The sequence below is a fragment of the Phoca vitulina genome, unplaced genomic scaffold (genome assembly GCF_004348235.1).
Source record: "Phoca vitulina isolate PV1807 unplaced genomic scaffold, GSC_HSeal_1.0 scaffold22, whole genome shotgun sequence".
Lineage (NCBI taxonomy): Eukaryota > Metazoa > Chordata > Mammalia > Carnivora > Phocidae > Phoca > Phoca vitulina.
In genome coordinates, this window is record NW_022589725.1 from 46,326,080 (window position 1) to 46,353,763 (window position 27,684).

The 27,684-nt window shown below is 50.9% G+C and overlaps 1 protein-coding gene across 4 annotated transcripts in view; it reads left to right on the top strand.

Annotated features, from left to right (window-relative positions):
- The window catches only part of SH3RF3 (SH3 domain containing ring finger 3), a 378,293-nt gene that overhangs the window by 258,997 nt on the left and 91,612 nt on the right, over nucleotides 1-27,684 (top strand). For all 4 annotated transcript variants that reach the window (XM_032419248.1, XM_032419250.1, XM_032419251.1 and 1 more), the window contains exon 5: nucleotides 13,467-13,546. In XM_032419248.1, coding sequence (XP_032275139.1) covers nucleotides 13,467-13,546 — 80 coding nt within the window. The remainder of the gene's footprint in view (nucleotides 1-13,466; nucleotides 13,547-27,684) is intronic.

Genomic DNA, 27,684 nt, shown 5'->3' on the forward strand with positions numbered 1-27,684 from the left:
TGCCCTTCCCTCACGCTGCAGGCTGCGCCACAGGCCAGGCCTAGACCGGGGCCCTGAGTCCATGTACGGTGACCAGTGTCCCATCCCACCTGGCACTGAGGGATTCCCTGGGCACAGGGGACTTAAGTGCTAAAAATGGGATAGTTGGGCACAGCAGGACAGCTGGTCATCCCAGAACATTTCTGGGATGGTGTGCGGAGCTTTGTACAGAAATGTAATGTGGTCCTCTCTGTACGGGACCAGTGCCGGGTACCAAAGGCCCGGAAGTAGGGAAGGCCCGGTCCCTGCTCCCAGGGCAACAAGGGAGATGTGAAGGGGGCGTGGGGCATCGCTGCAGGACAGCGCTGTGGACCCCGCTGCCTCGTTCCTATTTGGTGTGTGTCGTGCCACCAGGGGAGGCTTTTAAAACCTTCCAGCCCCAGGGCCCATCCCATCAGCAAAACCCGAGTCAGAGAGGGAGGGCGGGCATGCTGTACTAGCCAGGCCCGTGTGCAGGGATGATGTGTAACGGTCAGTGGGCCCTGGGAGCCACACTGGGCTCCCAGTCCAGGCGGGCTTAGGTCTGCTCCCACCTGCTGCCTCATTCTGATGCGTCGGCCAGAGAGGCAGCGGCTCCCTGAGGCTTGAGGTACTTGCCTCCCCTCTCAAAGCTGAGACTTGGGCCCGGCATGCTGCCACAGCAATAGGTCGGGGTGCGTCCTCCTGTGCTGGGGGGAGAGAGGGCCAGAAAAGGGTCCTGTCACCATTGGAGCTCTTTAAAGCTCTCCAGGTGGGTCAGCTGTGCAGCCAGGACACTGCGCTGGGCCCGAGGCTGGCCAACTGCACCCAGTGGGGCGGTTTTCCCTATAGCTCTGGCACTAAGAACAATTTGCATGTTTTTAAGGGTTGTTTTCTAAAAGGAAGGAAAGAAGATGGCTAGGAAAAGGACAGGAAGAAACAACACAGAACTGAAGTATGCACTCTCTGGCCCTTTGCAAAAAGAGGCTTGCGGCTGAGGCTCTTTTGATGCTGGCCCTGATAGGCAGAGGAGGCCAAGAGGAAAAGAAGAGGAGAAACCTGCAGTCGTGTAGGCTTAGCCCAGGCCCGGAGCAGGCGTCCTCAAGCAGAACAGGAAGAAGGTTTTGATTTTGGCCTGAAGTTCAAAGGCACTAACTCCATGTCCTTCCCTGGTCTGGAACTTGCCAGGAGGGTGGGGAACCTGGGAGGTTCTGGAATCCGTGCACCGTTCTCACCGTGGAGTGTGCTTTCGGACACAGCCTTCTCATGAGGTTTCAGCACACCATATGGGGACCCAAAGGCTCTAGAATCAGCCCCGGGATTAGTTCTGGCTGAGCTAGGGGCACAGGCATGAGGCGCAGCAAGCAGGAACCAGGAGGAAGGTGGCCAGGCGGCTGCCCCTGCCCGGCCCTACTGTCCCTCCTGGAGGTACGCAGCCAGGCTGTGGCCACGGCGGGGCAGGCTTCTCCCTCCTGCTTGTCTTCTCTCAGTACTGCCGTTGGAGGCCTTTCTTACTCTTATTTTTGTCATTATTATTACTAGTAGTATGTTTATTTCTTCCTGCCTTCAATCATCCAAGACCACTGTGGTTAATTCCTATTCAGGAAATGTGGGCTCCTTATGTCCAGCAAAAACTCATCGTGGGACCTTGCATAGGATGGATGGCCCCCTGCCACAAATGCTTCCTCTGGACCCCAAACAAGAGAATGACCTAAATAAGAAGCGCATAGGCCTCAGATGCCCAGACTGACCTGTGGAATAAGTATGGCAAAACTGTCCAGGGAAGGAGCGTGGCTGTCTCCTCCAAATTCCACTCATTCTTCCCTCTTCCGGGAACATGCTTCTCCCTTCTCACAGTGGACGCACTCAGCTCTGCAGTCCCAATGGCTACCTCCTCCCCTGCTGCCCACCCCCAACCGGCCAAGGCCACCAGCAGGTCCTATGTCCATGCTCCATGTCCTCCTTCTTAACATCCAGTAGCTTTGGATGCTGTGGGCAAGACTCCCCTCCTGAGCCTCTCCTCCCTTTGCTTCTGGGACCCTTCTCCAGGTTCTGAGCACTTCTCTTGCCCCAGCACTGGACCCTCTTCCTTCAGGTCCCACATGAACATCAGGGCTCCCCTGGCCTTTTCTTTCTGTCGTAGGCCTACCCCCAGAATTCTCATCTAACGAATACCTGAACCCTAGACTGTCTAAACTCTGCCTACCCACACCTTACTGAACTATCCATTCTTTCCTCCTGCTGCCTGACAGCTTCCCCTGGAGATGTACTTCATTTCAATCCATGTCTGTCCTCAAACCTCCTTCCTCTTCTTCATTCCATCTTACCCAAATTCCCAAAGCTAAGACCCTGTATCTTCCCAACTCTGCTCTCCCCATCCCCTCTACGATCCAACCAGGTGTCAGCTCTAGTTCCCAAGCATTTCTCCCGTGTCATTAGTCAGGATGAGGCAGATCATCTTCTGTCACAAACAGCTCCTGACACCATTACAGTTGAACACAGGGAGCGTTCATCACGCGCCGCTGCCGTGGGTCAGGCGGCCCTCCTGAATGGCGTGCTCATGGTGTCGGCCTCCTTCCTCTTGTAACTCTGCCATCTATAGCACATGGCCTTCAGCAGGAAGAGGGGCACAGAGGAGGCCCTTGGCATTAAACTGCCTCGGCCTCGAGACAATACTCATCGCTCCTCCTCTCAGGTCACTGAGAGAAGAACTGGCCACTCAGCCCCAACTTTCCTGCAAGGGGCTGGGGCATGTGGAGAGGCACGTGGCTATCAGCCAAGCCCAGCAGTCCTAGCCACATCCATGGTGGCCCTCTCTCCATGGCACCCACCCTGCCTTGGTTCAGGCTGCTCTGTGCCCTCACCAACACAGCATCAACTGATTCCTAACTCCCTGCTTCTGGGGTTCCCTCTGGAATCCCATCTGTAATAAGGCTGATCTTCCCACAAATGCTTCTGGAGACTGTGTTGCCTTAGGCTAAAGTCCAAGTTCCTTAGCTTGGCCTGCAGAGCCCTTCATACTTAGCCCCAGGTTGTCTTTCCAGCCTCCCCCCCAGTCACTGTCCACTCCCGCACTGGCTGGCCTGACCTCAGGCTCACCCCTCACCAAGACTGCTGCCTGTGCCCCGCCTGTCTGTGCTGCCTGCTCACGACATACAGACACAGCCCTGTATGGGAAATTCCTGCTCACCCTCGAAAGCAGCCATCTGAAGCGGTCACTTCCCCTCTGTAGCTTTCCGTGGCTCCAGGACACCTTTCCACCAACCAAATTCATTCCCTCATTTCCTCTGTGCCTGCAGGACTTTTTCCATACATTTATCATGGAAGGTGTGGCCTTTGTCATTTGTGTATCTGGCCACTCCCCTGAACTTCACGTCTTTCAGGGCAGGAACTGGGTGTCAGTCACTTCTGTATCCTGGCACCTGGCCTGGAGCAGAGTTCATACCCATTCGATTTCTTCTAGGGCGGGCATGGGGTCTGTGTCCGCTGCACTGCGGACTGAGCTGTCTTGCACACTTAACAACGTGATGCCAGAAATGCCCCAGGGCCTCCCCACTGTTAATGGCTCCCTGAGGGCTGCAGAGAGGGGACAGCTGCAAGGTGACAAGCTGAGGGGCTCCCGGGGGTGCGTGGTCGGCCGAGCCTCAGATGGCCTGCCCTGCTCACATTTGCACCCTTATGAATTATTTCTCCCTGCCATTTGGAGAGGTCAGAGGGTCAGCTCAGTTCCTCATGAATAATGAAGCAGCACTCAACATGTCTCCTTTCTGCTGGAGGAGGGAGGATTATCAGAGGAGAGGACAAAGAGGAGGCTATTCAGGCTGACTCCAATTTTTAAAATCCAATTATTTGCTTATAGAGATCATTGGATCAGATTAAGAGGTGATTACTTACACTTTAGAACCATTCCCTCATAAACCAAACAAGAAACCAAGTGAATGGCTGAAGTCAACAGCAGACCGCCCGAGGAACGTCCGTGGGTTCGTGCCGCTCTGGGGTGCCCTGTACCGGCCAGTGAGAGCCAGGTTATGCTACAGTGACAAGCAGCCCCACACCCTCAGAGGCTTCCTTCTCACCCACTCTGCGTGTCCACCTCGGGCAGCCCAGGGCTCTGACCCACAGCGCCCTCTTCCCGGACACCAGCAGACAGTCACCCCTGCTCATTTATACATCACCTGCGGAGCTGTGTAGTTGTGACAGAGATTGTATGACTCACAACGCCTAAGATATTTATTTTCTGGCCTTGTACGGAAAACGCTTGCTGACCTCTGGTCTGGACTGTCTCGTCACTGTGGCAGGGGCCCCCCTCTCCTTGCAGGGGATGGGGAGACGGCGTCTGCCTGTGAGGAGGAGCGGAGGACAGCCCCCATGACACCACTGCCCCAGAACCTCCACATCTGTTGGCAGACGTTGACGTGGAGGCGAGGAAGCTTGAGAGGCAGACTGCCATCCGCAGAAAATGACAACGACCCTGAAGCCCCGAAGCTGGCGTTCTGGGGCTAGTGCTGTTGGACTGCCTGCAGGCGCATGCGGGCTCTGGGGGGCCGAGCGCTCCCCAGCCGGCTCTGTCTGTGCAGGGCCAGGATCTCACGCAGGCGGATCCCGTCCAGCCAGGAACAGGCGCTTTCCCCAGACCCCGAGTGTTTCTCAGCGTCAGCCGGATGGCTTACAAATCAACGTCTCATGAGCAAACAGAAACCCCAGAGATTAGGAAAATGCCCTTTGAAATCCATGGACGGGGAAGCATTTGAAATTGAGCAGGGACAACATCAGAAGGGAACACCCCTCGAGTGTCTTCCTGCGTCTGAGAAGTCATTAGGAGAACTCTACTTGGAAGCCTCCAGGGCATCTTTAAGATGCCCCCCCCCCCCCCCCCCCCCCGCCCCCTGCCATCAGAGGGGCCGGCATGAGGCGCTGTGCGCAGATGCTCTTGCTGGCTGGGTCTTAGCTCTGCCACAGGACGCCCTCTGAGCGGATCAGCCTGGCAGCCCCCGGCCCCAGCACTCCCCCACAGGGCCGAGAACTGCTGCTTACTGTTAGCATTTTAAGAAAGTTACACATTTAACTCCATGCCTTTTGAAGGAGCCAAAAAAAAAACAGTAACAAGTGAACATGGGATGAATAAAAAAATCTCGTCCTGAGGACCTTGCGTGAGGTGAGCTTTCTTTCGCAAATCTGAGAATTGCTGTGTCCGTGACTTACCAGCTGTGCCTTCAAGGTGGGGACGGAGAACCGTGGTCTGGCTGTTTTCATCAGCTGCCAGGCTTTTCATTATGGTCTCAGGTGCCAACCAGGTTTCTCTTGCTGCTATGACAAGACAGGAACTGTATCCACAGTTTCTGTCTGTGCCTCAGGCCATCCACTGGTGGATGAGGAAGGGACATAGCAGGGAAGTTCCCTGGTGTCCCCTTGGCACCTGGTGAGTGCCCAGGAGCTCTGGGTGGGCACGTGCTGGTCCAGGAATGCAGGCGAGCTGCTGATTCCCTCAGTCCATCCCATCAAGTTTGGTGAACTTTTGTTACAGCAGCAGCCCATGGCAGGTACAAAGAGGGGTTCATCATGGACCCCAGCCTCTAGGACCCACCCAGCCCACCAGGAGACCGGAACATAGACCCATGCCATGGAAAGTAGGAAGTACCACAGATGAGCTCAAGAGGAGGGAGGGCAACATTGCTTCTGGAAGGGAACGAGAGGAAAGGAGGCAAAAACGGGCACCGAGGATCACTGAGGTCGGCTTCTTCGGGGTCTTCCATGTCCTCTCAAGGCTCTGGTGCGAAGGCACATGGTTTCTCGGCAGAAGGACCATGAGGATGTTCAGAACCTTCCCACCTCCCCCCTGATCTCCTAGCTACTTCACCCACTGCCCTGGCCAGCCCCAGCCACTTCCCAGAGCACACCTCGCCCCCAGGCATTGTCTAAACCCAGTGAGGGGTGGGAGACTCCTGCGGTCTCCCCTGACCAGCCCTACTTCCTGTCCCCTGAGTTTGCACAGCTGGGCCGGGATAGCCACCAACTCTCATAATAACACCACAGCCTGTGAGCTTCACTAACACAGGTCTGCTTATCCCTTTTGCACCTCGGTGCCTGGCACAGAGCCTCTATGCAGGGGGCTCGCAGAGGCGTGGATGGATGGACAGGCACACTGAATTAGAGTTGAACAGAAGAGTTTCTCAAAGCCCATCCCTCCTGCAGCCTCTCACTGTATGGGAGGCACCTTCTGTTTGAAGGCAGAACAGACAGGTCATTAGGATACGACTAATGTATATTTTGTGCAAAGCCAGATAAAGATGCCTTGGGTCTTATAGACTCACACAGGGAAAGAAGAAAGGAGCTGCTCTGTCTACAAGGGCTGCTAGCACCTTCCTACAGCTAAAGACCATCAAGCAAGCTGATTTTCATTCCCTAAACTGGAGCCATGTTTTGGATACTATTCTCCCATATCCTGCCCACCTTTTTTGGCCTTTTCCCTTAAGAATGTTCCGGGGATGCCCTGTGAAGATTTTGGCACAGCTGTGGCTTTTTGATCCCAAATACTGGGCCAGTAAGATAAGAGCAGAAGCTGGAGGTTCGTCCTCCCCCACCTGGAGCAGGGGTTTGCGAACTTTTCAGTAAAGGGCCAGGTAATAAATATTTTAGACTTCATGGGCAATATGGTCTCTGTCACAGCTACTGCCCTTGTGAGCCAAAGCAGCAAATGGATGGGTGTGGTTGGGTGCCATTAAAACTTCATTCACAAAAGCAGCGGGCAGCCAGATTTGAGCTGAGGGTGAGTCTGTTGACCCCTGAGCAGACCACGGAGACGAAGCGAGGGGCCGGTACACCCAGCCCTGGAGTCAGCAGCTTAGATGCTGGAGTCAGATGTTGGTGAGCAAATCTGAGCTCCTGCCGAGAGGAGAACAGGCAGGGGGCAGCATTTGAGGTGAATTGAGGCCTCCTTGAGGCCTCCATCCTAGGCAGCCAGGCAGCTTTCCCGAGTGCCCACAAGAGAACAGTGGTTATATGGGTACAAAGCATAGTCCGCTCCCTCTCCTGGGACAGACCATCTTGTTCAGGCTGCTTAGCCCTGACCCCAAGCTGCCAGGGTGAGCTCATCCAGCCCACACCCCCGCCCTGCCTGGCCCTGCTGGGCCTCCCCAGCCCGAGTCCCCTGGGCCAGGGCCGGGGAGGGGGAGGCACCCCTGGGCCCTCTGGCCCTGCAAGCTGTTTGCAGTTCTTTTTGGAACCAAGCAGGAGAATCAGGCCATAAATGTTTCATTCTAAAGTTTTCTTTAGGAAGCGTGTTCCTAAAAGTCTGATTTACACTCCGTGTTTCAGAGTGGTAGCGTGTGATGAATAAAACATGCTCATTTCACTGCTCCTTGGGGTGATGACAGTGTTTTCTGGACTCATATTAAAAATTAAAACGTGGAGATGTTTTTCTCAGGGTCTTAGTCTGTGCCAGTGTGTCCAGGAAAGCGACTTGGAGCCCCCATACAACCTGCCAACTACAGACCCCTCTTCCTAGTCCTGACAGGAAAATAAATAGCTCACTTTCCAGTACTGCTCAGGGGCCCCATTAAAATGCAGCTCTAGGCCTCGGGTGTCTGGTAACAACTTGACAACTTAGAATTGGGGGTCCACGGCCGCAGCACAGCAGCCAGAAACTGAGGCTGGGCTCCCAACCAGCAGGGGCCGGAATACCACGGGAAGATGTTCAGGGCACCACGAGAAGCAATAGTCCAGGTTTTATTGACTCTCCGCTCCAGGGGTGTTTGAGCCACTCACTCGTGCTGTCCCAGGGGGTCTGTCTTTTATAGGTAGGAAAAGGAGGCCTGGAAGGGGGCAAGCTTGCCTCATCTGTGGGATTACATAGCCTGCCTGGCCCCCCGGCCTCCCCACCAGCGAGTGTCCTCGGAGGGCAGTGGGTGTGCGTGGCTCCAGGGAACAGCATCACGGGGCTCCTTGGCGTGGTGTCCTGCTGCTTGCTCACACTGTGGTCAGTTCCATCTGATGGGGCATCATCTCGGACCTGTGACCCAGCCAGCTGACCCTGCACATGCTTGGCTCCTGTCCAAAGCTGAACATTAGGCCCAAAGGGCTTACTGGAGTTACACATTCTGTAGGTTCAGTGGCTCCAAGGATCCTGTCGGTGTTGGCTGGCTCCCCCAGATCAGGGTGCACTCACCTGCCTGGGCCGAACCCCGTTCTAGAGTCACCCAAGAGGAATATGACATGAACCTGTTTCATCAGAGCCACAGACCTTCCTTGTGACAGACCAGTGGCGCCGCTCCCTGGTGCACAGGACTAGGCTGGACTTTGAAGTCAGGGCAGAGATGTCCACCTGCTGACCCCCGAGACAGGGAGAACATCTTTTCGAGGGGTGCGCTCCCAATTATTTTTATCTGAAAGCGGCTGTAGCTGATTCTCCTTCCTTATTTTTATCCCTGCCTGATTTCTCTCACTCCTGCCAAGGCTTCACTAATCCCTTAAAGCCCAGAATCATTTAAAATTAAGCCATTAAAAATCAAAGCAGTATCAGCAATGTGGCTCTTGGCTAGGAGGAAACAAGCCTCAGTCCCAAGGCCCAGAAAGCCCCATCCAGTGTGGTCAGAGCTGGAGGGCAAGAGGCACAAGACACCCTCGTGTTGCATTAAATCGGTCTCAAACTAAACTTCGCTTGTCCCATGTGTTCTAGGAGCAATTTCTTAAGGGTGCAGCATGCCTCCCAGGCCCTGGCAGGATGCTGATGATAGGGAACCCAGTGGGATGCACTGTGCTCATGAATTTTTAATCAAAATCACTTAAAGGAGAGCCCCTTCTTGCTGTGATACCTGCCAGCAGGTAGCAGCAGCCCAGCTGCCTCTTGGGGCTCCTCAAGAGGCCCCAAGATCTCATCGGTTACATTCTGCTCCACTGGGTGTGTGGTCCTCAGTTGTCCACAGCCCAGCAGTCAGCGGGGTTCACGCATCTACCCCTTGGCCCCAGCAACATTTCTTATCAGCTCCTACTGATAGTAACAAAAATGAAGATCTGATTCAGAGTAGGATGGATGGAAACCCCATCTTGATCAGAGAGTCACACTTTTTGGTTTTTATGTCCATGAGGACAGAGCCCGGCCTGGCGTAGCCACTACTCAGCAGACGCCCTGAAAGGCCTGTTGCCTTGGGCTCTGCATTGCATTGCACAGAGGAGCAAGACAGGAACACACACTCTGTTGAGCATTAGTCCTCGATACTCTCCATCTTGACCTTTGAGAAAAACGTTTTCACAAGTGTGATCTCTCTCTGCTGCTCCTCTGCAACTCCAAGTAATGGTTTGCTATGCAGTCTCACATATTTGCTTTCTAGCATTAGACACACCAAGTTTCAATGGGAGGCCAGGTTTCCAGCAAAGCTGTCAGAAGGCCCCTCCCCTCTGGCTTTATTTAGGTGCAGTCCTGTGTCTCAGGTGGCTCCATGTGCCCAGGCAACCCCCTAGTCCTCCCTGAGCCTCCTGACACTTTGCCACATGGAGCGTCCTTTGTTTGGTCCCCGGGAGTTGGCAGATGCCAGTGAAGATGGGGTCTGGAGCCCTAATGCCACAAGCTCGGGCCCAGCCCACGGTCTCAGCCAGCCTCCCGCCCCCCACCCCTGCCTGGCAGATGGAAATCAATCTTCTCTGTCTCCCCTGGCCACATACATTGTTGCCTCCTGCTGGATTGAGGCCTGACCTGCTCAAGGACACTGGGGAGTAGAGCCCCCAGGCAGGCCGCCCTACAGGCATAGAAGACTCCGAGCAGTCCCCACACTGGGTCAGTGGTTTGGACTGGTTGGCTGTTTCAGGAGAGTTTATTTGGACAGGAGGAATCCTGATGAAAGCAGGGTCATGGCTTTGGCCTCTGTCTAAGCCAGTTACCATGTGTCCCTGTGGCTCCTGGTGCCCAGCTGATTGCCCTCTGCCCACGTACTGCTGCCAACAGTCGCCTGGTGGCCGATCTGAAGGGTCATCCCCAGGGTCCTCTCTTGTCCGCTCCTGGCATTGCCACAAAGATGGCATGGGTACAGTCCAGGGAAGCATGGAATCACCGTCAACCAGTGTGATCTTAAAACAGACCTCAAATAATTGAGCCGTTATTCTTTTTATATTACTTTGAAAATGTATCAGAAAACCATAGTCACTTGATATTAAAATGATGAAAAACCTTTAAAAAGGGGGGAGGCGCCTGGGTGGCTCAGTTGGTTAAGCGTCCGCCTCTTGGTTTCGGCTGCAGGGAATGTGAGTCCTACCAGACCCATGTCATTTGTGTGTCCTGGGAAGCGGGGTCAGGGAGCATGAACCACCTTGGTCATCCAACAGCAACAACCGCCCGCTCTGTAAGCATCCTGGGCATGCCCGCACCCCCGTATTGAAGGGATCCTCCTGCCCTTCAGCTTCCTTGGCCTTGGTCAGCAGCAGTCAGTGTGGCTGAGGACGCGGCTTCCCCTTGGAAACACTCGCTTCCCTGGGCCTGTGGCTCGGGCCGGTTGCTCTGCCACGTCGTGGTGCCCCTGTAAGACGTGGGTCTGGTCTCACCTCCGCCTTTCTCCCACCACCTTCCAGGGCCTCTCTCTGCCCTCAAGGTAAAGACCAGAACCCGCACGGCAGCCCAGGGAGCCATGAACTGCCTGGCTCTGCAGCCCTTGGGTGTTTGCCCCTTGTCCCTCCTCCAGCCTTTCCTCTCTTCCCAGTTTTTCAAGCATGCCGAGCTTGCTTCTCCCAGCTTTTGCCGGGCAGGCCTCTGCACCTCCCTCACCCAGCCGACCCTCGGCCCCGCACCTAACAGGCCGGCCTGCGGCTCACAGAGGCCCTCTCCAGCCCCGGCCCCACGACGTCCCTGTGGTATGTTCTTATGGCCCTGCCTCTATTGTGACAGGTGCAAAGCTTGTCCCCTGTGGTGTGAGCCCCACACTGGGGTCAGAGGCTGTGTTTGTGCCCTGAGCCGGTCCTGACAGTCAGGCTGTCAGCTGAGGTCAGTGAGCACCAAGAACAGGCCCCTTCCGGGCACAACAGCCCTACAACTTGGTTGCCCATCACACACTGTCTTCCCTGCATGGAGGGGCGAGAGGGTGCATTTCCCATTAACTCACCAGTTGTGATGTCGCTCACTAACATCTGCTGACCACCTCTGGTGTCTGCTCACCACCATCTGCCTACCCCCCCCCCCGCCCCACTCCTGTTCTAGGGAGTGAACGAAGGGCCCTAACCTTTCTCCCATGGCCATTCAAGGAGAGCTGTGGGTCCTCCATACCCCGGGGGGACCCGGAGCCAGGTGGCCACACCCGTGGAGGGCCCTCTGGTCCCTGCCTGAAGGTCTGTGGTGCTGTGGTGAACTCCACTGGCAACTGTCCTGAAGGGAAACAATCCTGAGCCTTTGTGGTCTCCGTCTCCCTCTGGCAGAGGGCTGGCATGATGAGCAAGCAAGAAGTCTCTCTCTGTTCAGCCTAGCTCCCAAGCAGCACTCTGGAAACATGACACCTGTGTATCAGCCACAGGGACACAATCCATGAAGGGGCTGCCTTTGAAAATCAAAGTTCTCTCTCCCAGGAGTAGGAGTTCCTGTCAGACTTGGAGTTGCCTGGGAGACAAGGGATGTTACGCTCCTGCTTGCACATTCTCATTCTGCCAGGCATCCCATTGTCCAAAGAACAAGAAGTAGACTTTCTGACTTCTCAGAGGTGTGGATGTGCTGTGGTCTCTGGCACCTTTCCTGGTCTGGTGGAGGAGGGAAGCTGACTGCCTAGCAAGGGCTGCCGGTAGCACATAGAGCTCATCAGCTGAGCATGGTCAGAACTGGTCAGTGAGTTGGTGAGAAATGGCCCCCTCAACCCTCCACACAAGCAAGAAAGGGGTATGATGGTCGCTTGCGTTGTAGGGTGGTTCTGCCTGCCTGGGGCACGTGCCAGGTGTATCTCTCATTCCATCTTTGTGATTTCTGCTTCTGGTGACCTTCACCCTCCTGAGGACTACCCGTGGTGCCATGTGCATCTTTGCTAGTCAGAGCCATGGGAAGCCCCCCAGCAGCCCACTCCCCCACCTGCCTCTGCCAAGGCACCAGCAGCTCCTGAGGCTTCTGCTCAAGCCTGCCTGGCTCCCTGCTCATCTGGATCCAGTTCCCTCCAGGATCCCTGTCCCGTCCCTTGTTGGGGAGCCTAAAACAGACCCTCGAGGAAGGAAGGAGACCCCTGGCTCCCTTGGCTTTGAGGGGTATGGATCCCACCCTCCTCCAGACACCCCTAGACATCCCCATCTCTGAGGCTGCTGTAACTGTACCACAAACGGGGGGGGGGGGGGGTGCTCAAAGCACCAGGAAGTTATTCTCTATCAGTTCTTAGGTCAGAAGTCTGAAATCAAGGTGTTGGCAGGGTTGGTTGCTTCTGGAGGCCAAAGGAGAATCTCCCAGCTTCTGGCTGCCCAGATCCCTTGCATCACACCTGTCTCAGCCTCTGTCTTCGCACAGCCTTTCTTCCCCTCTGGGTGTCTCTGTTCTCCTCTTCTGTCTCTTAGAAGGACACTTGTCACCAGAATTAGGGCCCACTGTAATCAAGGGTGATCTCATCTCAGGATATCTACCTTATTTGCAAAAACTCTTATTCCAAACAAGGCCACCTTCACAGATATCAGGGACTATGGCTTAGGCATCTCTTTGGGAGGGGGGGGCATAGTTCAACTCACTGTGGCATAAAATACCTCTGCCCAAGAAGAAGGGTGCTGCCCTGGGGAGGGCTGGGGCAGGACAGGCAAGGCAGGTGGTGAGGGGCTGGGGACAGTGTCGCCCCTTACGGCTGGGTCTGCAGGATTCCCTGTGCAAAAATCACCTCAGCGAGATCATCGTGGGGCCCAGATCCCTCTGCTTGGCCCTTGACCACTTCCCTTGGCCAGTTTAACATGCACCACAGGCTTAGTGGGAAGCACCTCCAAGTAGACCACTCCTCCAGCAGTCTCCCTGCATAATGCTTGCTCTCCAGCACCTGCCCCTCGGTCACTGCCACAGGACCAGTTTTCCTTAGGGGTTAATCTTCAGCTCCTGGAAATGCAGCCTTTACATAAGCTTGTGCTTTGTCACATGAAAGGTTTTGTCTGGGTCTTCTTTGACAAATGCAAGAATAATTAATTCAAGTTCTAAGAATAAAAACAGGTCTCCCCACACTGCCTTCTTCTAGGTTAAACACAGTGTGATGCTGACCAACCCAGACCCAGGCCCAAAGAGTGACTATCTGAGCCGTTCCTGGGAGGCACTTGGAAGCTGCTTCAGGACAGGTGTCCGTGGCCACCAAGCTCCTCCAACGGGCTGAAAAAAAAATGTTATTAACAAACAACCCAGGCAGGTGGGACCTGAGGGTTTTGAAGGCTGGAAGATGAGGCCGCTGAGGAGAAAACAGGTGCCTCTGGCCTCCAGCCTGACGTTGCCTTTCTCTTCTCTGGGGCAGGGGCCTCCTGTCGACTCACTCCTGTCTCCTCTTGTCTGTTTCCAGGACTCCTCTTCCTCGGCCGGACCTGCCCCAGCAGCTGAACAGCAAGGCACAGCTCCCAAAGTCCAGCTGCCCCTCAACGTGTGAGCTGCCATTTATGTTTCTGGGGTCCTGTGCCTTCGGCACCTCCCTCCCACCTCTGCTAGCATGTACACATATGGTTCCTGTAGGATTTCCTGATTTGTTACCAACAAATTAGTTTAGTTATGTGCATCCACTAATACTGCTGACAAGAGAGTGTGGAAAACAAAAGTCTAGCAGCTTCTTTCAATGTCACTGTCCCCAGGACATTTGTAAGAAGGGGAAATATTCCAAATATTTGGTGGCACAGGCGCTGGCCAGTCAGGAGCAGACCAGCCATAGCCCAGAGAAGATCCCGGAGGCCCGTGAGGAGGTGGGGGGGGCACGGGGGCCAGAGCGGCGGGCGGTCTCGCCAGCCTGGGACAGTAGCTAGTTACCAAGTGCTCAGAAGTAGCTCCCTGTTTCAGAGCCATGACTGGCCTACAGTTATGGCAGCTTATATCATAGCAGCTGCATATCATCCCCAAATATAACCAGATGAATCATTGCCAGGAAGCGAGATGCTTATCTTGTTTAGAAAATTTGCTCTTGTTAAATTACAGCTCTTAAGAGCTACGTGCAGTTTAAAAATTCTCCATTTAAATGGTGTTCTGAAAAATTAGACTGCCTTCTACTCTTTTATTTGGCAATGAGCTCAGTTACTTGAATGAATGTTTTGAGGTGGAGAATATGAATTTGGCAAACAATATGGCAAAGTAGAACGTTCCACAGCTTTAGTGCAGGTCAAAGGGACACTTAGAACCTGCACTGTTGCAGAACACAAATTCCAAGCGAAAAACAAAAGCAAACAGAAAAAAAAAAAAAAAATTCCTTTTGAAAAAGCAAGTTGCCAAGCTTTAGAAGGTTTCCTAGAAGCTTAAATATACCAGCAAATTTTCACCTACCTTTTTACACCCAGCTGAAATGTTTGTCTTTATTTGGTGGCAGATAGGAAATCCCTGAGCATCTTTCTTTATCTGCCCACTGCTGTGATTGCATTATTTCTACAACCAACTAAACAAGAGGAAATTAAGACTTGCCTATTTTTTACCTAGCTTCCTGAAGGGAATATAGATTAGTAAGCTACCTTTAGGTGTCTTTAGGCTGCCATTCAAGTTTTCACCAACACTGGACAGAAGATGCTCTCTTCTGACCTGGTGTCCTGATAAGCTCCAAAGGCTTCCACTCAAACCTGGGGGCCAAGGAGCAACACAGGGAAGGATGGGTAGTGATAGCCTTGCTCTTCTTGAAGAACTGGATGCAGGACCCTATCCCTGAGGAAGTAGACCAGCATCCACAGGAGACCATTAGGCCCTATTTTGGTTGCCCAAATGAGAGGCAGGACAGAGTGAGCTCTTCAAAGACAAGGCCCAGGTGTTTCATTTTGGGGTCCCCCCACATGAATGCCTGGCACACAGGCTCTCAGTAACTTTTTCCTTGTTCTGATGGCGAAAGCCTTCCCCATCCTGGGTGCAAAGGGCTTCTGGTATCAGCCCAAAGCCTCCAGCTCTTACACATCAGGTCAGCCACCAAGAGGGCTACTCTGTCTTTGAGACCCGAAGGTTATTAATACAGTCCAAGAGTATTGTGAATACATACTGGAGGCCTCAACCATGCCCAGACCTTCCATGTTGTGGAGGCTCTTTAATTTGGTATAGAGTATGGAATGACCTCTTTCTCCTGTCCCTGCTCTGCCCTGGGACGTGAGGAGGCCACTGTAGTTCCCAGACCTCTGCCCCTTCCTTATCTGCCTCTCCCCAGAGCACGGAACCCCCATTTGGGTGGAGATTTTCATTTGAGTAACAGAAGGGAGACTTATGTGTCAGATAATGTCGTTGAAAAGATAAGTATTTTGGCAGGCATGTGACTACTGGTGACAGTGGCCATCTGAGCAGCAGATGAGTCGTGGCCAGCGTGACCGGGACTGGCTGTTGAGAGTTAAACATGTGCTCTCTGTGGCTGTTTCTGCCGTGTAACAAGCCCCAGGGCGGGGGACACCATGTACAGCATTCCGCATGATCCATTTTGAGAGCATGACCTTTGAAATCACATTTTTTATTTTGTTCCCAGGGAGGAGAAGATGAGGCTGACTTCATCAGCCCATCAAGCAGGAGACTAGCCTGACCACTTGCCCATCCTCTTTAGCTCCAACAAGTTAGCTGTCCCACATGTGCCAGTGACAGGTATCTGTGGGGGGAGTATGGTTGCTCTTTATCTGACTGTCCTACCCAAAACCATACAAAAGTCACTTTCAGAAGTTTGAGCTTGAACGTGAGAAGTGCTGCCTTCCCAGAAACAGCTGCAGCAACAAGCGTGCTGCTGTGAGCCAGGAGTCTGCAAATAGGAGTGACCCCGGGGCCTCGGGGAGCGCCCCACAGTGCTGGGCTGAGGTCAGTCAGTGCTGCGGTCCTGCCCACAAGCCCTCATTCAGTCATCCTCATAGTCCGCGGGTTTCACCGCCACGGCTCAGGTCCTGTGCCTGGGTGGCGAGCCCACATGATTAAAAGGCCAGACCCCTCAGGTCCGCCTTCAGTAGCAGGATGTTCTTACGTCCTTCTCCTAGCGTATAAAGGTGTCTGCTGGCACGGGCTTCCTAGGGACCCGGTAGCCCTGAAACACAGAAAGGGGGTCTCAGTTCGCCCACCCAGTGCATGGAGGCGGCTGCTGGTCTTCAGATCTGCAGAGTCCGTGCCCTCCCTGCTAACTTCTGCAGTGTTGGAACGCCACCCCAAGTCCACCCCTGGCTATTGGGCTCACTGCCCTTCATCCTCGTGACCCGCCATGCCTCCCAGGGACAGAAACGGGTCAGGGAAGGTCCCTCTGGAAGGGCTACGGCGTTCCAGTATGCTTCTGAGTAGGCCACCGCTCAGGCTGGGGGCTGAATTCTCACCTCCTCTCCTCCGCAGGCATCTCAGAGCCAGATGGGATGAGGACCAAAGGGGCGGGCAGAGCGGAGGGCCAGGCGAGGGAGAGGGCTGAACCAGCTCCAGAGTCTCACCCCAGTCTGGCCCAGCCCCTTGGATGCGCTGCTGAGGACTCTCTCATGCTGGAGGAGGAGCAGAAACAGTGTCGGGGGGGCTGACACAAGCCAGACTGCTGCTCCCCGTTTGTCCCAGTGCCTGCAGGTCTGCGTACCTGTGAGCCAAGGGCGGGCAGAGCTGTGGGCTCACTCAGGGACCTGAGCGCAGCTTGCCATCTGGGAAGGAAACTTCCACAGACAGATGGGTACAGTTTATCCCTGGGGGGAAACCAAGAGCCTCCTGAAGTGTGTGACTACTTGCATGCCACCTGCGAGGTCTGGGAGTCTCTTCATGGGAGCCAAGAAAGCCCGGGAGGGTGGGGCACAGGGAGTGGGGCTGCCTGCAGACTGGAAGTCCTGGGTGAAGGGCTGGCCACTCCATGGCTTCATGAGATTTCCCCAGACACTCCCTGTTCTCCCGCTCTGAGCACGTGCACCCATAGTCAGCCTCATCTGCAACCCTGCATTGGCTCACACCTCCCCAGCTCAGCTGCCACCTCCTACAGGGGGACTTACGTGGCTTTCTGAGCATGGATGGTGCCCCTGCTGACTCCATAGCATCCTAAGCAGACCCTGACATGCACCTATGCTGTCTCCCCCTTCCCCAGAGTGGATGCTCCTGGGGCAGGCTCCTCCACCACCTGGCTGCACCTGGCCGTCATTCTGTAGACATCCATCAAATGGTATGAGTGGGCATGTGTCTTGCTAACCTGAGCTGGTGTGACCCTGGTAACCAGAAAAGCAGGAGCAGATCACTTCACAGGAATAATTGAAAAGAATCTTTTACTTATTCTAGAAGAAACATGAGCAAGCCATCATATAGAGGAGAAAAGGTGTGAAATTAATGAAGGCACTAAAATACTTCAATTCATTCCTTGATTAGAGCTGAAGAAAACTGTAGATAATTAACACAAGTGAACATCTTGCTATAGAAATGAGCAAGTAATACGGGTGAGTGATGGTGTCCTTGGAGATATCCAGTAGGCTGCTGGTAAAAGCAGACAGTGCATGATGCCAGGCTGAGTGGCCACAGCTGACAGTTGCTTCCATGTGTGCGCCGTCAGTCTGGGGCCTGACCTTCCCCCCTGGGCTCACACTCGCAGGACTGCTTCAGACTGGAGGAGGGAGCACCTTATAACCTGAAAGCCCCATATAGCCTACAGGATGGTGGGGAAGAAGGCTCTCTGAGACACATTCTCTTAGTATTGCCTTAAGTAAGGTATTTTTAGTACCAACCTTGTGTGTGAAGTGACTTCTGGGCCTGCAGGAGCAGTCCGCGCCTGACCCACACATGTTTCTGAGATGACCCTGAGCCATCTGTGGAAGTCTGTGTTGAGCTGAAGAGGGCTTTTGAAGGAATGAAAAGTGAGCTTGAGCCCTGGGAACCGTGAGGATGAGGACCATACGGGTGCGACCTCTTTCGTGCCAGGCCCGCGGGGCCCCTGCAGGCTCCGTGAGGACTGCCTGCAGCTCTGAGCACCGACGGGGCTGCCCAGCTCGCTCAGAGACCCTCAGCAAGGCTGTTCTGGCTGCGCGCAGCGGAGGGGACTCGGATGGAGAGGGAGCCATGAGGTGGCACTGCCGTGGTTGTCCCGCGCGTCTGGCTGACAGTGGGCGGGGCCATCCGCCATTCACGAGGGGTCGTCCCTAAAGAAAGCAGATGCAGATGCCGAATGACAAATCCCCCCACCCCGGGCCAGCCGCCCCTCCCCAGCACGAGCCTCGGGCCGGATCTGCAGGCGCCATGTGCAGAAAAATGGCCCACAGAGCCATCTGCTTCTGCTTTTTTCTGAGGCACCCAAAGGAAAAATAAGTGGGAGGGACAGAGATTTTTCAAGGTGAAGTCAGATTTATTTACATTCCAGTTCCCCCAGCAACGCACACCTAGAGGTCAGACTTGAAATATTGAGACCAGGGGCGCCTGGGTGGCTCGGTTGGGCGGCTGCCTTCAGCTCAGGTCATGATCCCAGGGGTGTGGGATCGAGCCCCGCATCAGCCTCCCTGCTCTGCGGAAGTCTGCTTCACCCTCTGCCTGCCACTCCCCCTGCTTGTGTTCCCTCTCTCTCTGACAAATAAATAGGTGGATTCTTAAAAAAAAAATAAAAATAAAAACAAGAAAGCCAGTCATGGCGTGAGGTAGGCATGTGGCTTTGGCTTGGCAAAAAAAAAAAAAAAGAAAAGAAAAGAAATATTGAGACCAGGGAGAGATTACTCGTCAACAGAACAAATTAGAAATAGAGATGAAGAGAGCACGCGCATCAGTGCCCCGGTGCAGACCGGGGCAGCACCTCCGGATGCGGTGGCCACAGGGGCTCCCTGGCCCCAGAATGCAGCCTGGCCCTGCCACCTCAGCAGGGCCTGCCAGCCTCTGGCACGGCCTCTGGCGGCGCCCCGCCCTGTCCCTGTGGCCACAGAGCCCCACCTGCTTCCAAGCCGCCGCAGAAACACACACCCTCAACGTTTCTGAGCCTTCCTTTCCTCAGCTGTGAGCTGAGGGGTCAGCCCAGCCTCAGAGCTCACGTGGGGCTTAGGCAAGACCCTGGGAGAGGTTGGCGCCTGGCAAACGCCACTCCCCTGCCCTTCTGCCCTGTCCAGCTGTAGCTGGTGGCCCAGGCACCCGTGCTGGGGGTGGAGCTCTGCACGACTGTTCTTAGGGTGCCCAGACGTCAGCAGCTTATACAAAAGGTACAGTTACAGTTTTTGAGGTGCAGTTGAGAGTTTAGAGACATGTTTTGAGGAAGAGGGGCGTGTCATCCCTTGGAGGTGGTGGCCTCCCTGGAAATGACACCTTCTGTCAGCACCCCAGAGGCGTCTGTCCACTGAGCGTTGAATGAGTGGAATACCAGAAACTGGGAAGGAAATACCGGCTTCCCGCTGCTGAGAACCCAGACCTCCCATGTGAGGAGGCACGATGTAGTGCAAGATCCCAGTCTGCTTCTTCGCAAACTGACCGCAGGGACGCCAACTCTCAGCAGGTCCTGTGCCAGACATGCAACCGCGGGCTGTGGGGAGGGCGCCGGTGCCCCGCTCGGGGGCTCTGCGGGCCCGCACACTTAGCCAAGTCGGACAGACCGCGCAGCCCTGTTTAGCCACGTTCGCCTCCAGGTTGCTTTTTTTCCTGCTTTGGCCATCAGGAATCATGTCTGTGTTCATCTAAAATAAAAATGGAAGTTTGAAGACTTTTCTGACAGAAAAGTCTTAAGCAGGATGGCTTGAGGCCCATGATGTAAAAAATCTGTTTTTTTTTTTTTCATTTTTGTTTTGATGGGGAGGATGGAAACTCCCCTTTTGTGCTGAGAAGTGAATGCAAAGTCTTTGTTCTGTTAAATGGCATGGGGATCCTCAAATGTTGAGGGAAAGATAATCGGCTCCTTCCCAAAAGACAATTAACTTTCTTTTTTTTTATATTCTTCATTTTATTTTATTATGTTAATCACCATACATTACATGATTAGTTTTTGATGTAGTGTTCCATGATTCATTGTTTGTGTATAATACCCAGTGCTCCATGCAGTACGTGCCCTCTTTAATACCCATCACCAGGCTAACCCGTCCCCCCACCCCCCTCCCCTCTAGAACCCTCAGTTTGTTTCTCAGAGTCCATAGTCTCTCATGGTTCGTCTACCCCTCCGATTTCCCCTCCTTCATTCTTCCCTTCCTGCTACCTTCTTTTTTTTTTAACATATAATGTATTATTTGTTTCAGAGGTACAGGTCTGTGATTCAACAGTCTTACACAATTCACAGCACTCACCATAGCACATACACTCCCCAGTGTCTATCACCCAGCCACCCCATCCCTCCCACCCCCCACCACTCCAGCAACCCTCAGCTTGTTTCCTGAGATTAAGAATTCCTCATATCAGTGAGGTCATATGATACATGACTTTCTCTGGTTGCTTATTTCACTCAGCATAATACCCTCCAGTTCCATCCACATCGTTGCAAATGGCAAGATCTCATTCCTTTTGTTGGCTGCATAATATTCCATTGTATATATATACCACCTCTTCTTTATCCGTTCATCTGTCGATGGACATCTTGGCTCTTTCCACAGTTTGGCTGTTGTGGACATTGCTGCTATAAACATCAGGGTGCACTTACCGCTTCGGATCCCTACATTTGTATCTTTGGGGTAAATATCCAGTAGTGCAATAGCTGGGTCGTAGGGTAGCTCTATTTTCAACTTTTTAAGGAACCTCCATACTGTTTTCCAGAGTGGCTGCCCCAGCTTACATTCCCACCAACAGTGCAGGAGGGTTCCCCCTTCTCCGCATCCCCGCCAACATCTGTCCTTTCCTGACTTGTTAATTTTAGCCATTCTGACTGGTGTGACGTGGTATCTCATTGAGGTTTTGATTTGGATTTCCCTGATGCTGAGTGATGTTGAGCACTTTTTCATGTGTCTGTTGGCCATTTGGATGTCTTCTTTGGAAAATTTCTGTTCATGTCTTCTGCCTATTTCTTGATTGGATCATTTGTTCTTTGGGTATTGAGTTTGATAACTTCTTTATATATTTTGGAAACTAGGCCTTTATCTGATATGTCATTTGCAAATATCTTCTCCCATTCTGTCAGTTGTCTTTTGGTTTTGTGGACTGTTTCTTTTGCTGTGCAAAAGCTTTTTATCTTGATGAAGTCCCAATAATTCATTTTTGCCCTTGCTTCCCTTGCCTTTGGCAATGTTTCTAGGAAGAAGTTGCTGTGGCTGAGGTCGAAGAGGTTGCTGCCTGTGTTCTCCTTTAAGATTCTGATGGACTCCTGCCTCACATTGAGGTCTTTCAACCATTTTGAGTCTATTTTTGTGTGTGGTGTAAGGGAATGGTCCAGTTTCATTCTTCTGCATGTGGCTGTCCAATTTTCCCAACACCATTTGTTGAAGAGACTGTCTTTTTTCCATTGGACATTCTTTCCTGTTTTGTTGAAGATTAGTTGACCATAGAGTTGAGGGTCCATTTCTGGGCTCTCTATTCTGTTCCATTGATCTATGTGTCTGTTTTTGTGCCAGTACCATACTGTCTTGTTGATGACAGCTTTGTAATAGAGCTGGAAGTCCGGAATTGTGATGCCACCAGCTTTGCTTTACTTTTTCAATATTCCTCTGGATATTCGGGGACTTTTCTGCTTCCATACAAATTTTAGGATCATTTGTTCCATTTCTCTGAAAAAAGAGGATGGTATTTTGATAGGGATTGCATTAAATGTGTAGATTGCTCTAGGTAGCATTGACATCTTCACAATATTTGTTCTTCCAATCCATGAGCATGGAACGTTTTTCCATTTCTTTGTGTCTTCCTCAATTTCTTTCATGAGTATTTTATAGTTTTCTGAGTACAGATCCTTTGCCTCTTTGGTTAGATTTATTCCTAGGTATCTTATGGTTTTGGGTGCAATTGTAAATGGGACCAACTCCTTAATTTCTCTTTCTTCTGTCTTGTTGTTGGTGTATAGGAATGCCACTGACTTCTGTGCATTGATTTTCTATCCTGCCACTTTACTGAATTCCTGTCTGAGTTCTAGCAGTTTTGGGGTGGAGTCTTTTGGGTTTTCCACATAAAGTATCATATCATCTGCAAAGAGTGAGAGTTTGACTTCTTCTTTGCCGATTTGGATGCCTTTGATTTCTTTTTGTTCTCTGATTGCTGTGGCTAGGACTTCTAATACTATGTTGGATAGCATGGTGATAGTGGACATCCCTGCCGTGTTCCTGACCTTAGGGGGAAAGCTCTCAGTTTTTCCCCATTGAGAATGATATTTGCTGTGGGTTTTTCATAGATGGCTTTTATGATATTGAGGTATGTACCCTCTATCCCTATAGTCTGAAGAGTTTTGATCAAGAAAGGATGCTGTACTTTGTCAAATGCTTTTTCTGCATCTATTGAGAGGATCATATGGTTCTTGTTCTTTCTTTTGTTAATGTATTGTATCACATTGATTGATTTGTGTATGTTGAACCAACCTTGCAGCCCAGGGATAAATCCAACTTGGTCGTGGTGAATAACCCTTTTAATGTACTGTTGGATCTTATTGGCTAGTATTTTGGTGAGAATTTTTGCATCCATGTTCATCAAGGATATTGGTCTGTAATTCTCCTTTTTGATGGGGTCTTTGTCTGGTTTTGGGATCAAGGTAATGGTGGCCTCAAAAAACGAGTTTGGAAGTTTTCCTTCCATTTCAATTTTTTGGAACAGTTTCAGAAGAATAGGTATTAATTCTCTTTTAAATGTTTGATAGAATTCCCCTGGGAAGCCATCTGGCCCTGGGCTTTTGTTTGTTGGGAGATTTTTGATGAGTGCTTCAATTTCCTTAGTGGTTATAGGTCTGTTCAGGTTTTCTATTTCTTCCTGGTTCAATTTTGGTAGTTGATACCTCTCTAGGAATGCATCCATTTCTTCCAGATTATCTAATTTGCTGGCATAGAGTTGCTCATAATATGTTCTTATAATTGTTTGTATTTCTTTGGTGTTGGTTGTGATCTCTCCTCTTTCATTCATGATTTTGTTGATTTGGGTCATTTCTCTTTTCTGTTTGATAAGTCTGGCCAGGGGTTTATCAATCTTGTTAATTCTTTCAAACAACCAGCTCCTAGTTTTGTTGATCTGTTCTACTATTCTTTTGGTTTCTATTTCATTGATTTCTGCTCTGATCTTTATTATTTCTCTTCTCCTGCTGGGTTAGGCTTTATTTGCTGTTTTTTCTCTAGCTCCTTTAGGTGTAGGGTTAGGTTGTGTGCTTGAGACCTTTCTTGTTTCTTGAGACAGGCTTGTATTGCTAAATACTTTCCTCTTAGGACTGCCTTTGCTGCATCCCAAAGATTTTGAACAGTTTTGTTTTCATTTTCACATGTTTCCATGAATTTTTTTAATTCTTCTTTAATTTTCTGGTTGACCCATTCATTCTTTAGTAGGATGCTCTTTAGCCTCCATGTACTTGAGTTCTTTCCGACTTTCCTCTTGTGATTGAGTTCTAGTTTCAAAGCATTGTGGTCTGAAGATATGCAGGGAATGATCCCAATCTTTTGGTACCGGTTGAGACCTGATTTGTGACCTAAGATGTGATCTATTCTGGAGAATGTTCCATGGGCACTAGAGAAGAATGTGTATTCCATTACTTTGGGATGGAATGTTCTGAATATGTCTGTGAAGTCCATTTGGTCCAGTGTGTCATTTAAAGTCTTTATTTCCTTGTTGATCTTTTGCTTAGACGATCTGTCCATTTCAGTGAGGGGGGTGTTAAAGTTCCCCACTATTACTGTATTGTTGTCGATGTGTTTCTTTGCTTTTATTATTAATCGGCTTATATAATTGGCTGCTCCCATGTTAGGGGCATAGATATTTACAATTGTTAGATCTTCTTGTTGGATAGACCCTTTAAGTAGGATATAGCGTCCTTCCTCATCTCTTATTACAGTCTTTGGTTTAAAATCTAATTTGTCTGATATAAGGATTGCCCCTCCAGCTTTCTTTTAATGTTCATTAGCAATGTAAATGGTTTTCCACCCCCTCACTTTCAGTCTGGGGTTGTCTTTGGGTCTAAAATGAGTCTCTTGCAGACAGCATATCGATGGGTCTTGTTTTTTAATCCAATCTGATAGCCTGTGTCTTTTGATTGGGGCATTAAGCCCATTTACATTTAGGGTAACTATTGAAAGATATGAATTTAGTGCCATTGTATTGCCTGTAAGGTGACTGTTACTGTATATTGTCTGTGTTCCTTTCTGGTCTATGTTGCTTTTAGGCTCTCTCTTCGCTTAGAGGACCCCTTTCAATATTTCTTGTAGGGCTGGTTTGGTGTTTGCAAATGCCTGTAGTTTTTATTTGTCCTGGAAGCTTTTAATCTCTCCTTCTATTTTCAGTGACAGCCTAGCTGGATATAGTATTCTTGGCTGCATATTTTTCTCATTTAGTGCTCTGAATATATCATGCCACTCCTTCTGGCCTGCCAGGTCTCTGTGGATAGGTCTGTTGCCAATCTAATGTTTCTAGCATTGTAGGTTACAGATCTCTTCTCCCGAGCTGCTTTTAGGATTTTCTCTTTGTCTCTGAGACTCATAAGTTTTATTATTAGATGTCGGAGTGTTGACCTATTTTTATTGATTTTGAGTGGGGTTCTCTGTGCCTCCTGGATTTTGATGCCTGTTTCCTTCCCCAAATTAGCAAAGTTCTCTGCTATAATTTGCTCCAATATACCTTCTGCCCCTCTCTCTCTTTCTTCTTCTGGGATCCCAATTATTCTAATATTGTTTCGTCTTATAGTATCACTTATCTCTCGAATTCTGCCCTTGTTTTTTTTTTTTTTTTTTTTTTTTAAAGATTTTATTTATTTATTTGAGACAGAGAGAATGAGAGAGAGAGAGCACACGAGAGGGGGGAGGGTCAGAGGGAGAAGCAGGCTCCCTGCCGAGCAGGGAGCCCGATGCGGGACTCGATCCAGGGACTCCAGGATCATGACCTGAGCCGAAGGCAGTCGCTTAACCAACTGAGCCACCCAGGCGCCCACGAATTCTGCCCTTGTGATCCAGTAGTTGTTTATCTCTCTTTTTGTCAGCTTCTTTATTTTCCATCATTTGGTCTTCTATCTCACTGATTCTTTCTTCTGCCTCATTTATCCTAGCAGTTAGAGCATCCATTTTTGATTGCACCTCATTAATAGCCTTTTTGATTTTGACTTGGTTAGATTTTGATTCTTTTTTTTCTCCAGAAAGGGTTTCTCTAATATCTTCCATGCTTTTTTCAAGCCCAGCTAGTACATTTAAAATCGTCATTCTGAACTCTAGTTCCAACATCTTACTAATGTCCGTATTGACTAGGTCCCTGGCAGTCGCTACTGCCTCTTGTTCTTTTTTTTGAGGTGACTTTTTCCGTCCTGTCATTTTGTCCAGAGGAGAGTAGATGTTGCTTTGGGATGGAACAAACTGCTAACAGGGTAACAACAACCCCAGAAAAATATGCACTAAACAAATCAGAAGAGACCTGAAACTGGGGGGAAAGAAAGGGAAAGAAAGAAAGAAGAAAAAGAAAAAGATAAAAGACAAACAAACAACAACAACAAAGAACAGAATATGATCAAATATGATCAGGCTGGTGCATAGATCAGTGCCACACACTAGATTTTGGGCATATTTTGGTCTGTTAGAAGAAAGTGCCTCCCAAAATTTTAAAGAAAGAAAAGCTTATATATGTACAAAAATAAGGGTAAATATGATGAAGGGATGGAATATGACTGTAAAGATGAAAATTATAAAAGATTTTATAAAAGGAATTGATAAGAAGTTGGTTGAAAAAAGAAAGAAGAGGATTTTAAAAAAAGGGGGGAGGAGAATGTGATCAGGCAGGAGACTAGAACAAAGCTATACACTAGAGATTTAGGGTATATTTTGGTCTGTTAAAAGAAACTGTATCCCAAAATTTTAAAGAGAGAACAACTTATATATATATATATATATATATTTATATATATACCGAAAAGAAGGTTAATAACTACTATGAAGGGATAGACAATGACTCTAAAAATGAAAAATAAAAAAAGATTTTTTAAAAAAGTGATTGATAAGTTGGTAGAAAAAGAGAAAAAGAAAAATTTTAAAAAAAGAAAATTTAAAAAATTAACTTTGAAAGATAAAGAATCATGGGAAAAAAGCCATGAATTCTATGTGCAGTATTCCCCTAGCACTGGAGTTCTGCCATTCTCATTGATCGGTAAACTTGGTCTTGGCTGGCTGTTCTTGCTGATCTTCTGGGGGAGGGGCCTGTTGCCATGGTTCCCAAATGTCTTTGCCGGAGGCAGAATTGCCCGCCCTTGCTGGTCCAGGCTAAGTAATCTGCTCGGGTTTGCTCTCGGGAGCTTTTGTTCCCTGCAAGCTTTCCGTCCGGCTTTGGAGGCAGAGAGTGAAAATGGCAGCCTCCCAATCCCCGCTCCGGAGGAGCCGAGAACTCGGGGCCCCAGTCCTCAGTGAGTCCCCAGAGAAAAGCAGTCCATCACTCCCATCTCCCCGGTCTCCAGCCGCACTCCATGCTCACCCGGCCTGTGACCAAGCGTTTCTATCTCTGGCACCCGACCCCGTGTGGAGTCTCCAAACCCAGCAGATCCCTGCCGTGCGCTCCCGCGCCGCTCCTCCCTGGGGAGGAAGGGGAGTCTCCTCGGATCTGCCGCTTGTTGGGTCCCTGCTGGAGAAGCAGTGGCCCGACTGTGCTGCGGATCATGGTTTATGGCAACCCGAGCTGAGAGCCCACTCATCAGCTCCTTCTCTGCAGCCGGCTTCCCTGCTCCGATACCTGGGAGCTCTGCCACACTCAGGCACCCCCGGTCTTTCTGTGACCCCGAGGGTCCTGAGACCACACTGTCCCACGAGGGTTCCACCCCCTGCTTAGCCACTGGAGCGACGTCCCTCAGCGCAGCAGACTTCTAAAAGTTCCGATTTTGTGCTCCGCGGCTCTATCACTTGCCAGAAGCGGCCGAAGGAAGCCCCCTCCCCCGCCGTCTGTCTTCCCGAATATCGCCTGGGATTCCCTTCTCCGCACGTCCTACCTTCCAGAAAGTGGTCGCTTTTCTGTTCAGAGAGTTGCTGCTATTCTTTTCTTTGATCTCCTGTTGAGTTTGTAAGTGTTCAGGATGGTTTGATCACTATCCAGCTGAATTCCTGGGACCAGACGAAATCCAGGTCTCTTACTTCTCTGCCATCTTGCTCCTCCCACCCTGTATAAGACAATTAACTTTCAATTATTTGATGGCTACCCCCCAGGATCTTGAACATGACTGTCAAACAGTTCAAATGGTTCATGGGGTATTTATTGCCCTTGCTAACACTTGCTTTGTTTTTTAAATCTGCAGTGTGCTTCCCTCACTGTGGAAGTTGGGTGATAATGCACATCACTCACTGAGCCTGGTGTGGGCAGGTGCAGGTGCCAGTCCTTGGGCTGCTGAGCCAACGTGAGCCTTACACGCTTGCCTGGAATCTATCCTCTCACTGGCAGGGCCAGCTCGTGATTGGGCAGGTGTCCCCTGGCCATAGCTTCAAAATCCACTGAGCATGTGGACGGTGCAGGTGGCACACAGAAGTCACCCTGGTCCCAGGGGCTGCAAGGATAGGTGGAGGGGCAAGGAGACAGTCCCTCATCAAAGCTACCTTTTCTAGGCCACCCAT